At 41.3% G+C, this 15,642-nt stretch overlaps 1 protein-coding gene across 2 annotated transcripts in view; it reads right to left on the reverse strand.

Annotated features, from left to right (window-relative positions):
* Positions 1-4,159: 4,159 nt before the first annotated feature.
* PDGFRA (platelet derived growth factor receptor alpha) overlaps positions 4,160-15,642 on the reverse strand; it is a 69,397-nt gene continuing 57,914 nt past the window's right edge. For both annotated transcript variants that reach the window (XM_081959288.1, XM_081959289.1), the window contains exons 17-23: positions 15,312-15,421; positions 12,331-12,453; positions 11,768-11,879; positions 9,627-9,726; positions 9,046-9,151; positions 7,446-7,681; positions 4,160-6,743 (exon numbers count right to left, since the gene is read on the reverse strand). In XM_081959288.1, the coding sequence (XP_081815414.1) occupies positions 6,596-6,743; positions 7,446-7,681; positions 9,046-9,151; positions 9,627-9,726; positions 11,768-11,879; positions 12,331-12,453; positions 15,312-15,421 (935 nt within the window). In that variant the 3' untranslated portion in view covers positions 4,160-6,595. The remainder of the gene's footprint in view (positions 6,744-7,445; positions 7,682-9,045; positions 9,152-9,626; positions 9,727-11,767; positions 11,880-12,330; positions 12,454-15,311; positions 15,422-15,642) is intronic.

Genomic DNA, 15,642 nt, shown 5'->3' on the forward strand with positions numbered 1-15,642 from the left:
CCATGTAGACCACATTGCAAAAGTCCAAATGTGAGGTGATGAAGGCATGAGAACCTGTCTTAAGGTCTTGTCAGCTGCCACCGTACGCTTGCTTGTGCCTTGTTACCATGAACTCTGGGGAGAGAGGATGGGCGAGGGGAATGCTTGGGGGAAAGCGAAAGTAAATCCTGTATCTCCCCGAGATGCTGCTTCAAGGTCACCCGGCTAGAGAAGAAGGCAGCTGCATACCAACCTATGCTTGAAGTGACTGTTTTGAACCTTGCTTGAACCTGATGGGTCATGGAAGGAGGGCAGCAATGGGAGGCAGTTAAGGGAGAGAAAAGTTGAACTTAGGGATTTTGACGTGCGAGTCTCAGTTCTGGCTATGCATTACTGCAACTTCTAATAAAACTATACTTTTCTCAACAAATGGAGCCAAGGATTGTTTTGAATTAAAGGTTTACGTTGTGGCGGGTCTGACAGGTCTCCACTACATTAATCTGTGTGAAAGGCTTTCCTAGTCATAGCTGCTATTTCTTCCTCAAGCAGGAGCTGTAGTATCAACCCTCATGTTGTACACCAGTTCTGAAGGGGGATGGGCAAACCCTTCAGAACTAAAGGTGGAATGGCACCAGATCTGGCTGGTCCAAACACCCACAGCTATTTGGTTTTCTCAGAGCTGAGCCTATCCAGACAATGAAACAAGACCTCCAAGATCAGCATCATCTGCTGATCTTGGTATCACCAACATTCTGATGATAATGAATCCTACACTGTTGAACTACTCCAGCACCTTCATAAAGATGATAGATAGTAAGGCTAGGCTTCTCCAAAAAGCACGAGGCAGAGTCCTAGTCCTGACAAAACCCCTTTTATTAAACGAATGTGAATTCCTCTCGTTCACATTCAGCAGGGCCCAGCAAACAGTCTTTTAAAGGAATATTTATGACTACAGACTTTATCTATCTTGGAAAGCTGCCATGTAGATATTTTCCAAACGAGGTGCTGTGCAAGGAAAGGCTGGGCAGAGTCTCTGAGATTCATGGACAGATCTTCACACTCCTGAAACGAATCTAATGATCGAACAAACGAATTGTTTCCTGCAAAAGCCTACTACCCTTTCGTTCCTCTTTTATTTCCTATGGGAGGGGATCACCTTCCACCTGTGACTTTACTCCCAAGTCTACCCTGATTTCTGAGTTGTTCTTTTCTTCTGGCAGCTCTGTGCATGCGCACACTGGGAACAGGCTCCAGCTGTTCCTCTGCCTCACTGCTGTCTAGCTCCGTAGGCACCTGATCACTGCCAGACAGCCTTGCCCCCTCTCTGCCTCCAACGCAGAGCCCTCGTCTGAGTCTTCCCCAGTCTCCAGAACCGGCCGATGCTCCTCCTGGCAGGCCACAACAAGAGATGAGATCTTTGCATTTTACCAGATGTTGTAAAACCCTGTCTGGACTACAACGCAGCTCATACTGTTTTTAGGCTTCAGAAGTAGTCATTATGAAGGCTGGAATATAAATACATAAATACAGATAATCCTTCACTGATGACTGTGAAGGAGCTAACCCATCATGATCATAAGCTGTGACCATCGTAGAACAGGTTGTTTGTGTGACCGACACAATTTCTGCAGCACTGATAAAGTCCCTGCAGTGGTTGTTAAGCAGCTGCTGCAGTTGTTAAATTGTACTAATGGTTTCACAATGGGTACAGCTTGCCAAAAACTGGATATGCCATTTTTCAGCAAAACTGTCATAAAACATTGCCCCACATCCACAGGACCATACATATAGCCCCTAAAGGCAGCCACGTTGCCAAGGGCCCAAAGTTCAGTCATATGACTATGGAGGAGGAGGGGATTACCATGGGAACCTTGAATCTGGGATATAAGGTAGGTACCAGAGATGGTATTCAGCAGGTTCTGACCAGTTCTGGAGAACCGGTAGCAGAAATTTTGAGTAGTTCGGAGAACCGGTAAATACCACCTCTGGCTGGCCCCGCCCCCATCTATTCTCTGCCTCCCGAGTCCAAAATGGGGATTTTACAGTATCCTTCCCCTGCCACGCCCACCAAGCCAAGCCACACCCACAGAATCGATAGTACAAATTTTTGAATCTCACCACTGGTGAGATTCGTACGTCCTAACATCAAACTATCATCCCTATATATTTTGGGGGAATGCCACATCAATCCCAAGGTTTGCCTCTGTGTGCCACAGGTTGTTCAGACTTGAGCAATTTGATCCACAGATAATCCTCCGCTTATGACCCCAATTGAGCCCAATTTTTTTGTTGCTAAGTGAGACATTTGCTAATTGAGTTTCTTGCCACAGTTGTTAAGTGAATCGCTGCAGTTGTTAAGTTAGGAACCCGGTTGTTAAGCGAATCTGGCCTCCCCATTGACTTTGCTTGTCAGAAGGTCGCAAAAGCGGATGATGTCACCCTGCGCGTGCAACTGGCTGCAACCGTCATAAATGTGAGTCAGTTGCCAAGCATCTGCATTCTGATCACGTGACCATCGGTAAGAGAAATAAGTCATAAGTTGTTTTTTCCCAGTGCCCTTTTGTAACTTTGAATGGTCACTAAATGAACTTTTGTAAGTCGAGGACTAACTATATTAGCAATGACTGTTACTTAGAATAAGTAAGGTGATTTGAATCATGTCTAGCACCAGACTGGAGGAAACAGCGGATTGCTTGGAGTAAGAATAAAAACTGAAGTATTTTTAAATTATATATATATATATCTATATCATTTATTGAAATATAAAGATCTTAATTTACATGTTCTTAAAGACAAAAAAAATAAGAAAAGGGGCATTTGAATTACATTTTGTACCTTTAGTCACTCTTCCAGCTTCTCCTTCCCAAACATTTCCCAAAACTACCACTTGGAACAATCTTTTCCTTATCATTCCTTATCTAAAATATAAATTTTGGACATTTAAAAGTGCAACAGTTAGCATGCCTGTGGAATATATCACAGTAAAAAAAAATTATTAACAAAGGCAGTGATACAGCTTGTCATAAATGTTTTGTACTCCTCAAAATTGATATAAAAATACATATATACATATTGATGTATAACATCACCTTAACTTATGTCCTTCATTATATCATAGGACTGTTTTGTATAATTGCAGACAACATTTTAACGAATAGGTCAGCCATTCTAACCAAAAAGTTGTGTTTCACAGGCAGATTTGATTGTCATGTGTGTACGGAACAGACAGAAACTGGACATTTATTTATTTATTTATTTTGTGAAAGCTTCTTGAATCTGAGCCATAATGTAGAAACTAGTAGCCGTGATTTTCATCTGCCACTATATTATTAAAATCCAGTGCAATCCTAGATACATCAACTAAAAAAAAAATATCGCTCCATTTAATTCCAGGGAGTTTGCCATCACATAGGATTGCAATCTAACTGCACAAGGCAGCTCTTGGGTTGAGATTGACTTAAGTTTTTCTTTTGAATGTGCAGTTCATTGCTGTATCTGGAGCTATAATTTTCAGAAGATTACGACGATAAAAAAGATTTTGGTCCATCTAAATCTTGGTCCCACAACAAGTATTGGCCCCAAAGGTGTGAAGTGCGGCAAGCAAAGAGAGAGCAGAGAACAGCATATAGTACATACCAATTTGCACTATAATGCAACAAGGAACTAAGGTCAACATGAACACATTGATGTAGCTTTCTGGCACACAATTAGTTCACTGTTGACTTCTACCAAGGATTTTTTTTGTACTTATCAGTCTATTCCAGTGATGGCGAACCTGTGGCACGCGGAGCCATTTGTCAGGGCACTCGAGGCGCATGTGCGTGCTGGCCAGCTGAGTTCACCCTTTTTTAAAGCCATTTTTCGCCCTCCCCAGGCTCCAGAGGCTTTATAGGAGCCTGGGGAGGGCGGAAAGAGCCCCCCCGCCCCCCCCGGAGGCCCTCCAGAGGCTTCATGAGCTTCCCTGAAGCCTCCAGAGCACAAAAAACCGGGCCTACGGGCAAACCGGAAGTTCAGGAACGCACTTCCAGCTCGGAGGGTTGTTTTGACTGCTCCGGAGGCTTTAGGGAAGCCTCCTGAAAGTCCTTGAAGCCTTTGGAGGGCGTCTGGGGGGGCAGGGGGGCTGTTTTCGCCCTCCCCAGGCTCCTATAAAGCCTCTGGAGCCTGGGGAGGGCGAAAAAAGCATGTAAAAATGGGGGGAGCGCCTGTAGTATGTGCATGCGCACTGGGGGGGTCACACATTGCATTATGGGTACGGCACGCCTGCACACAACCCCCCTGCGCTCCCCCCACTTATGGCACGCGAGTCAAAAAAGGTTCGCCATCACTGGTCTATTCTACGACCCCAGTATTTACAAGGGTAAAGATTCCCCTTGCACATATGTGCTAGTCCTTCCCGACTCTAGGGGGCAGTGCTCATCTCTGTTTCAAAGCCAAAGAGCCAGTGCTGTCCAAAGACATCTCAGTGCCTTCTTTATATGCTCCTCTTTATTGTCATAAATTCTAACCAGAGAAACCATTGAAATATTGCTCCAAGCAATCGTCCCTCTGGGATCCTTTGCAGGGATCATTAAGGGTACTTTGGGAACACAGAATCCACAGGAGATCCATCAAGCTTTCACGCTGGCACACGGACAACATTTTCTTAATGCCAAGACTCTGCTCCATCTATTGAGCTGGAGCTTTTGCGGTGACTGTAATTGTATGCCAAATACCTCTCACAACATGCTAAGGGGTTTTTGTTGTTTGATTTTTTTGCTTCCACCATTGAGCCAATTCAGAAAATTGCACATATAGACTAGCAGGCAACTTGGCTTTCAGAACGAAGAGCAGATTTTTTTTAAAGCACGTTCACTTTCTTATTTTGCTCTTTACAAAACTCCAGACTGAACTTCCCGTAATTATGGGATTTCATCTTGTGTGCACCATATGCTCCCAGTCTTATATTTATACCAACCGGTTCCAGTTTATTATTTCCACAGGTCCTCTGACAACATCCCAGCCTAAAAGCTACAATCCTATATGCACCGATCTGGAAGTAAGCCAAAAACACTGATTGGGACTTACTTTTAAGTAGACGTGAATAGGATTCCACTACAAATCATACAAAAATTTGACACTCTTATCACACATATTAAAAAGGCAGATTAAGAAAAGAGTAATATTCAACCTATCTCAGAATACATCAAAGAAGAATTAATGCTACCCGGTTGACATTTTACAAATGCAAGCGGCATACTTTTTCCACTTAATCGACAGAAATTAGGCAGGCCTAGGTTATGAGTATACTGCATGCATGGAAAGGCTTTTCCTTTGATTCAATGCCCATCGGAGAAATTGCAAGAAAAAAAAACCTTGCTAATTTTCATAGGAAAATTTCTTTAGAATAAAAACATTTTTGCACAAAGTAGCTACGCAACTGGAAATTTCAGGCTCAGAAAAAAAGTGTTTTTCAGAAAGATCAGTTGGTGTATCCAATCATCCAAGTCACAGGTATACTCCCCCCCCCAAAAAAACCACCTTTTAAATGTGTACCATCATTCTTCAATGCTCCATGCAGCCTCATTAAATTGCCAGCTATTTCTATTGTACAATAATTTGATTGTAAATGTATTACATTGATTAAAAATACATTTCAGTTATCTATATTCTGCAAAATTCAGTTTCTGCTAGTGAAGACCTACTAGCATGTTAGCCGCTGTATTAAAAAAGCTCTTTTGTTAAGAAAGGCAAATTAATATCGAGACTCCTTGGAAAACACTTTCTAATCCTACTTCCTACACTAGGTTTAATTTACCAAAACAGTCAAATAGAAGAGCTTTTCGTGTAAATATTTAAACCCTAAAATGATTTAGTTTGTTAGTAGTGACGTAAGTACTGCATTTTAACAAAGAACAAGAAGTAGTTATAAACTATACTTAGTAATACTGAGAACAGTAGATAAAGAACTATTCCTCTATAGTTATGAAGAAGAAAAAATAATCTCGTTTGATTTAATAAGCTATTGAATATATTTTGGAAATACCTGCCGTTCCCTTTTTATTTGCATTATCTGTAAAAAATAAAATAAAACACTGCTTAGTGTTAATCCATTTCATGCTTTTCCAAAGTGGTGTTTTTCCCCCCCGATATGTGATTCAACTCAGGTGGTAATCCACCAGCAGCTTATATAAACTTCAGGAAGTAAAAATGCCAAAGTCTTAAGTGGTCTTCTTCTTTTTAAAAAAAATGTATATCTTGGTAGGAACAGATACAATCACACCCACAACGATTCAGCATAGTAGAAATTTTATCCGTCTGAGTTATGAATGCCCTTGAAACACAAACTGAAGTATCCGTGGCCTTTTTCCTTTATCCATCCATCGACCGAAACAGCAAACAAGGCCGAACTGCTACTATGGAGAACTTCAACAAAGAAGGATGCTTGAAAACTGTCATTTCACAGTCTTTCACGAGCCAAGGGAGATTCTGAGACCACCAGTTGAGACAGGAGCATTGGCAGATCTTCTGTTTTAAGAGTGGTTTTCCTGACCAAATTGAAAGTTCGCGAGTTCTATCTGGATCTTCCTGTCTCTTTTGTTTTACACAGCTCAAAAGTTGTCCACTCTACTTTCCAGAGTTACAGGAAGCTGTCCTCAACGAGTTCTGAGGAATCCATGCCAATGTCATCGATCATGTCAATATCGTCAATGGTTTCATCTTCTCGCTTCACAAACGTCGAACTGCTGGATCCAGTTTCGATGGCGCTTTCCTCGGACGTCTGAGAACTGCGTAAGAACACAAAAGGAAAACAAAAGTTAAGAACAGAACAAAGCATGGCAGCAAACACTTTACTTTGTCCATTTATCGTATTTGTACGGCCACGCCTCTCACAAGAAACTGACTCCAGAGTACAACCGTGTACAACCCTTAAAACCCTTGTTCAGTTGTATATAGTGGCCAGAGAAAGACTAGAATGCAAAGCGTGGGCAGGGGTTGGAATGGAGAACTTCAAATTAACTCTGCCCACTGCCAGGAGTTCGATCCTGACCGGCTCAAGGTTGATTCAGCCTCCCACCCTTCTCAGGTTGGTAAAATGAGGACCCAAATTGTTGAGGACAATATGCTGACGTTGTAAACTGTTCAGTCGGGGGTGGTATTCACTTGCCTTCCCTACCGGTTCGCAAATGTGAGCCTGCACTGCGCTTAGGCTTCACGCATGCACTTTGGCTTTAAAAAGTGCCTAAATGGGATCCCATAGAGTCAGGGCGAGTGATTGTGATTTCCACTACCGGTTAGTGCGGTGTACACTATCACCTCTGCGTTCAGTGCTGTAAAGCACTATGAAGTCGTATATAAAACCAAGTGCTATTGCTATATTTATAAATTGAAAATACCAATAAAAAGGAGTTAGTTACAGTATCTGCAGAGCTAAGGTGACCGTTCCTTCCTCACATGACCAAAACTGATGAAGTCCCTTCTATGTTTACCTGTGTCTGTTCCTTTTTCCCAATTCATCTTCTGACACAGGATCAATATCAGGCAGTGGAATTATGTAGCCGCTGTCTGCGCTGAGTCTTTGTTCATCAAATCCACTCTCCCTGTCCTTCAGTTTGTCCTCGTTCTTGTAAGTGACACCAATATATGGATTGTCGCAGTCCACTCTCATGCGTGTGACGGCAGGATGGTCACTCTTTAAGAAGTCCAAGTGAATTCCATCATAACTCTGGGGGGGGGGGGGAAATGGAATAAAAATTGCTTAGAAGCCTAGAACATTCATCTTACAGCTTTATCCGCCTTCCTTCACTATAAACTCTAATCTACGTGCAATAAGTTTTCCTTTTGCCATTCAAGGATCATGCTTCACATATAGAGTAAGGATGTGTATCACATGTTCTATTACACTGTGAGCTATACAGAGTTTGTAGGTCTGCACATATTCTCCCCTTATTAGAGAGATTGCCAGGGAAGGCAGACAATTTTTATCTAAGCTTTCTCCTCCAGGACACAAACCCGGCTACCACATATACAGTGGCAAAGTTCTGTGTTGCTGCAACGTCCACAAGAAAAAAAAAATTGGTTACAGAAGTATAGTTGTCATCTTGTACCAATTATGTGGACATATCTCTAACAATTTCCGGACCATTGTATTTACTCCCATACTTATCGGCTCTGCACCCAGGTAAGCCAGGGAGTGAGTGATCCGAACAATTTGAGAACATGTATGTCATTATCCACTTTTAACGTCAATACTTTTTAATTATATTTTAATGTCAGTACTTTTTAACATATTGTAAAAAGTAATGTGTATTGCTGGTCTTTGACCGTAATAAAGATTTATACTATACTTATACTTCACATATAGAGTGTTTTTAAAGAAAAATAATTCCAAAAATGAATATATATATTTTTTTATGAGAACAGTGGTTGTGTTAATTGAAGCCCCTGCAGCACAAGTGGCTATGATGCCCCTGCACAAATGGAAGGGTAGCAAGGTAGCGGCAGCAACTTTTTTCTGATATTGTCAAGAACTTAATTAGAGATCAAAAGTGGCTCAACGGATTTGGAAACCTGACGTATTAAAACTAAAACGATAGTCATGTGGAACCAAACAATCTGTTAACTCCAACCCATTTTCCAGGGTCTGCTGTGTGATGAATCATGTCTTTTAGAAGTGACACAAGCTAGACAATCCTCTATGAAAGGGAGCCTAAAAGCATGTAAGTTGCTTATCCAACAATAACAATTGTCAGGTTTGTCCCAGGCGTCCCAACTTTTTATCTCCACAATTCTTCAATAAAGAAACATATGTTTTAAAATTGTTGGAATTCATTGCTGGAATGTATTTCAATACAACTACAGTAGTATTCAGCCAGTAGATGGCAGTGTTTACATGTTTGGATTTATGGTATGCACACACCCCCACACACAAAATCTGCTCTTTTGTTCTAAGTGGAGTTTCCTGTTTCCTATTACAGTTAAATAATTGAGCAGTAAAGCACATGGTGACTGTACTTTTTGTTTGCTTTAGATAAGCAGAATTTCTAATAAAAACCCTAACAGCAACATCCATTTTCTGAAAAGACTAACCTTCTTGTATTCACCAGGCAGCAGACTCTCAACTATTTCACTCAAGTGGTAAAAAGAAGGTCTCTTTTCAGGTTCACTATTCCAGCATTTCACCATGATGTCATACCTGGGAACCAGATAGAAGAAAATATCTGTCATTGGGAAAGTTCATAAGCAAATTGTTGACAAGTTATAAGGCTGATGAAAAATGGGAGGAAGGCCACTCATGGTAGATCTCTCAGCTAATGACATAAGTGCATCTCAATAAAACCAACATTGAATCAGCTATCAACTTCAATTCTCCACTCCGTTATGAACTCCTTTATACTTTTAAGTATTCCAGGAAAGCCATGATTATCTGTTAATTTGTTGCCTAATTGTTTTATCAAACAGCATCTTTTTCTTAAAGCGCAACACTGGAGTTTTTTTTTTAAGAATAAGCAATATTGCAGGAGGCATGCCAATCAATAGCTAGAGCTCTAGTGCAAATGTCGGAGTTCAGCCTGGAAGCATTTTGGACGGAATGCTGAAAGGACAGCAAGCTGAAAAAGTTTGATCCTATTACATGCCAGCAGAGAAAGAAGATGTGAGTGAATACATACACCTCAGAGGTAGCATGATCTGGTTTTGTCATCCGATAGCCACTTTTTATTTTATTATAGAAGGTGGAATCAACCATCATGCCAGGGTAGGGAGTCCCACCTGGAAAACAAAAGCAGAAAGTTGATATTACATTTCCTGGCTCAAGAAGCAACTCCAAAAATATCCATTTTATTAAGACGTATCTTACAAAGCTGCATAAAATTTGAATGGTTCAACATATGTCAAAGATAAGAGTCCAATGATTTAGTCACACATACACGCACATACAAATTGTCGAAAGCAGGTAAATCAAGATGATGTAATGATCTGGTCATATCCTTCAAACATAACGTCAACTGCAAGTCTTCTAAACAAGCTACATCTCCTTCATAAATATGTGCTTTCAGTGGTTGGGATAGCAATAGCTATACCAATAGCACCTAGACTTATATACCACTTCATAGTGCTTTTTACAGCCCACTCTAAGCGGTTTACTGAATCAGCATAGTTCCCCCAACAATCTGGGTCCTCATTTTACCCACCTCGGAAAGATGGAAGGCTGAGTCAACCTTGAGCCAGTCAGACTCGAACTCCTGGCAGTTGGCAGAATTTAGCCTGCAATGCTGCATTCTAACCACTGTGCCACCTAATCAATCTAGGTGGAGATTTAACAGACTGGATATCATCACTCTAAATATTTTGCAGTCTATAATTCTATATATAAATACCTGGTTAAGGACGGGCAATTGCAAAAAAATGAGTATTTTTTACAGGTATCAAAATATATAGGAATATATATTATTTCTTAATGTCTTGTAATCTAGCAATAAACCCACTTCGTTCTATGGCATAAAGCGAACTTGGAGTTATTGGTTTAGCATAACATATGAATCTCTGTATTTACTTTATCAGTGGACCATATTTTTGTGGCCATCACTGAATTTAACACTGAGGCAGGGGGTGATAGCAGTGGTGGGATTCAGCCAGTTCCTACCTATTCAGGAGAACTTTCTAAGCAGTTCGGAGAACCGGTTGTTGGAAGAAATCTCATTTTGTTTTTTCCCACTTTACAGGGCTAATCCTGTAAGGAAGGCAGGAAGGAAACACTCTGGTGTTTCTAGTTTAATTTTTATTGCCCTGCTTACAGAAACTGCCTCTCCGGTTAACCTTTATTACATTGTAACAGCTATGGCGAAGCGTCCATCGATGTGAGTGATGTTGAGTTGGCCACACCCACAAGTCACATGACCCCCCCCTGAGCCACGCCTACCCAGCTGGTCATTAAGGCAGAGAACCTGTTGTTAAATTATTTGAATTCCACAACTGGGTTATAGGGTGGGAGATTGAGAGCAAGATTGTGGTTTGAGATGCAAAAAACAACAACAACCCTACAGCAGGACCTCTTCCTATTTTCTGATCAAATATTTACATCAAACCATTTACAAAAAATATTCTGCTGGTATCTGACTGACATCCTGAAATGGACGTTTATGTACCGTGTTTCCCCCAAAATAAGACAAGCTCTTATTATCTTTTGACCCCCGAAATAAGCACTTGGCCTTATTATTCTTGAGGTTCAGGAGGCGGCGAGCATGGTCACCTCATGGCTGCTGCTGTGTTGCAATCTTTTCAGGGAGGGCTTATTTTAGCACATGTGCTCAAAAGCCCATTTGGGCTTATTATCTGCGGAGGTCTTTTTTTCAGGGAAATAGGGCATTATTTAAAAGAGCATGTGGATGCACAATTTATTTTAATTAAATAATAACAGTTAAACTGACCATTACAGATAACTAATAAATATCCAAAACAGAATTATGGATTGGCTTTGGAGAACATGGAATTGAATATTATTTACAAAATTAACTTATTGGAATTCTAAATTCTAATTTGCGTAATTTATTATAAAATTGGGAAATGAAAAATTATAGGTTGCGACTTTTTCAGTAATGTAGGTGTCAGCAATGTATACTTGCTGATATAATGTTGTTATTTTTATTGTTGTCTGCTTGTACCAGAGGTTCATAGCAAATTTTTAAAAAGTAATACGGCAACAATTTGGTTACCATGCCTCTAAACAAAATTTTCAACCATAATACATTGTAGATATCTAATTATTTATCGGGTTAAATGCTTTCACACACCAAACAATTAGTTTACCTACCAAGAGAAAATATTTCCCATAACAGAATGCCATAGGACCAGACATCACTTAATGTGGTATACAAGTTGTCAAAAATGCTTTCAGGTGCCATCCATTTCACTGGAAGAAAGGTCTGAAAAAGGTAAAAGTTATTTAGAAAATATGCAAGAGTTGTCATAAACGAAATATTCACTATCAGGGTAGTAGTGGGATTCAATTTTTTTTTACTATCGGTTCTATGGGCTTGGTGGGTGGGGCTTGGTGGGCGGGGCAGGGGAAGGATACTGCAAAATCCCCATTCCCCCCCCCCCGATCAGCTGGGACTTGGGAGGCAGAGAATAGATGGGGCGGGGCCAGCCAGAGGTGGTATTTACCAGTTCTCCAAACTACTCAAAATTCCCACTACTGGTTCTCCATTACTGGACAGAACCTGCTGAATACCACCTCAGGGTATCTTTAAAGTTGATTTGTAAGTCACAAGAATTTGGGTAGGTAGGTAGCAAAAGACACTAAAGTTGGCCATTTATTTCAACGCTGTCGCTTGCTTTTCACCCAACCTATGTTAAAACAACAACAATACATACACTGCCTTTGGAAACATAGTTGGAATCATGCATAATGTCTCTTGCTAGCCCAAAGTCACAGATCTTCACAATTTTTCCTTGGGCTAAGAGGACATTTCGTGCTGCCAGATCACGGTGCACACACTGTAAAAAAAAAAAAGTACACTTTTAAAATAATATATACATATTATAACATATAATCTTTAGAATAATACCATGCCTTCAGTATACAGTGGTATGGTGGTACTCAACTGCTTTGAAACTCATCAAATTTGGTACCCATTTTGGTGCAAAAATTTTGTCCCAGTACTCATCATTTGTTTGGTACTCGACACAAAAACTAGAACTGGTCAGTGTCGGCCGCCTTGTGACTCACTACATGATGGGGAAAAAATATTGGAAACTCATCATTTCTGGTACTCATCATGCCTTCTGAAATCAATTAACGATGACCCAAAGGTACTTTTTTTTTCAAGAGGCAACTTGAACGTGAACTTCCTGTTTTTTCTTTGAAGACATTTCGCTTCTCCTCCAAGAAGCTTCTTCAGCTCTGACTGGGGAATGGGAGGATTTATATTCCTTGCAGACAGCTGGACATTTGCATCCTTTTAGCGGGTCATTGAAGCACTTGGAGGTTTATCTGTGTTCTCAGGGTCATCTTAGTTAGTGCTCCTGAGTGAGGAACGGTGGGAATCCAGTCAGAACTGAAGAAACTTCTTGGATGAGAAGCAAAACATCTTCAAAGAAAGTCCAGTTGCCTCTTGAAAAAGCACCTTTGGGGACAACCATGACCTGGATAACTGAGAATCTCTACAGACTTTTAGGTATGTCCTTTCGGATGAATACCCTTCGAATGGTGTAGGGGTAGGAACGTATTTCCAGAAAAATTGCAAACTACACGAACCATTTGCCCTTCAGTTTGAGATGTAGACAATACTCAGGTGACCTTGAGGACACAGACAAGTGCTTCAATGACCCTCTTAATGGATGCAAATGACCAGCTGTCTGCAAGGAGTATAAATCCTTCCATTCCCCACCATCCAGCCAGAGCTGAAGAAGCTTCTTGGATGAGAAGCGAAACGTCTTCAAAAGAAAAACAAGAACCTAATATTCAAATACATTTCAAAAACCAGAAAGTCCAGTTGCCTCTTGAAAAAGCACCTTTGGGACAACCATGACCTGGATGACTGAGAATCTCCACAGACAATTAACGATGAGTTAACCAAGGTACCACCGAGTATATACGTAGTACTTGGCTGATGCTAGCGAGCAACAACGCACTGATCTTATACATTTGAAATGTTAAAGTTGGGTACATTAGAGGGGGATACTCTCTTGGTTGTCTTTTCCATCTTTAACATTTGAAATGTATCCTTCAGCATAACGATCTTTGCAATGTAGCTTACTTAAGGGAAAGGAAGAGGGAGGATGAGTGCAGACACACCAAATCTACAAGACTGAGCAAAAACAGGCTGAATTTGTTTTCAAACCTGGCATGAAATTTTGGCACTGTCTCTCTCTCTTGACCACATGAAAATTGGAAGCTGCCTAGATCCTAACATAGAAACTGTGACTTATACATAAGCTATGTACTGTATATGGCAAGCAGATCTATGGGATAAGTTGAGGGAAGAATCGCTGACAGGGATAAACTCCTACCATCCCACAGGAAGATCGCTATGGAGACTAATCCTTCTTGGGGTACAACACTTAAAATCTGGTTGGCTGTTAAATTTAGAGAGGGTCCCTTTCCCATCCGCACTCTTAAAATAGGCAAAGTGACTGATTCAAAGTGGTGAAAATTGGGGTTTAAAGCTAGTCTTTGTCAGAGGAGAACCAAGCAGTTTCTTCTCATCTCCCCCTACAATAATATTCATTTTTCAGAAAACAATAGGTCAATGTACAAATACATTGCTTTCAAAACCCAGAGCCTATGTACTGTAGCGATGCATGTAGAGCAGGGAAGTGGTGGGATTCAAAAATTTTTACTATCGGTTCTGCGAGCGTGTGCTGGTGGACGTAGCATGACTTGGTGGGCATGGCCGGGGAAGGATACTGTAAAATCTTCATTCCCACCACATTCCAGGGGAAGGTTACTGCAAAATCCCCATTTCCTCCCGATCAGCTGGGACTCAGGAGGCAGAGAATAGATGGGGGTGGGGCCAGTCAGAGGTGGTATTTACCCGTTCTCCAAACTACTCAAAAAATCCGCTTCTCCAGTTCTCCAGAACTGGTCAGAACCTGCTGAATACCACCTCTTGAGCAGGGGTGTCAAACTGAAGGCCCGGGGGCCAGATCCAGCCCGCGGGGTGCTTATATCTGGCCCGTGGAGCCGCCCTGGAAACAGTGAGGGCCTGGCCCACAGTGCCTCTGCCAGCAAAAACGGAGCTTGGGAGTGCTGCGTGCGGCCCTCCTGAGCTCCGTTTATGCTGGCAGAGGTTTGCAAGAGGCTGTCACAGCCAAAACGGAGCTCAGGACCTGTTTTCATTGGCAGAGTGCTTGGACCACCACAGGTGCCCCTGACACGAGTGACATTGAGCTGGCCACGCCCCCTGACCATGCCCCCTCCCTGCACCCCCCAAAGTCAAACACAACCCTGATGTGGCCCTCAATGAAATCGAGTTTGACACCCCTGATGTAGAGTCTATCGGTTGTGTTTGAACTGCGCTTCTTCCTCATTGCCTGATTCAGATAACTTCCCTGTTATTACTCTTGCTAGGGAATGGTGTTGGTGTAGTTTTTTATTTGTTTTCTAGGACTTATTAGGAAACTTTAGATCAAACTATGTCATAGTGGATTTATGACAGAATTGGCTATTTGAATTTATGTGCAATTGCCTTGGACTGGACAGCTGTGTAGGGAAATGTCAGCTCATCCATACAATATAAATAATCATTTTCTAATACATGTTCTCTTGATTGTTCTTTTTATAAGACATCTTTGCAAAGCTTAGATGCCAACTTTGTTTAAAATGAAGCTGCCCTTCAGGCTTTGCCACTTACGTTTTTTGATGCCAAGAACTCCATCCCCCGGGCTACCTGGTAGGTGAAGCTCAGCAGATCCAGCAAACTGAGGCCTTCTGAATTGTCATCAGAAAGCAGATTCTTCCCATCTAATTTCATTGAGAAGAGGGGAAAAATGAAAAGAAAATTCTTTGGTTAAATGTTAACTCCAGAGGAATCAATGCATCTATCTCTTTGAGGCAAGCATCGTTTTGAACAGGTTGCATTTTTCTGAGACATGACAGAGACAATACTGTATCTCCAGTAAACTGATTTAACTACAAAGGCTCCCTTTTCCTGCATAAAATTCTTATTCAAAGATTAAATACTT

The sequence above is a fragment of the Natrix helvetica genome (genome assembly GCF_964273705.1).
Source record: "Natrix helvetica genome assembly, chromosome: 7".
In the NCBI taxonomy this organism is placed as follows: Eukaryota; Metazoa; Chordata; class Lepidosauria; order Squamata; family Natricidae; genus Natrix; species Natrix helvetica.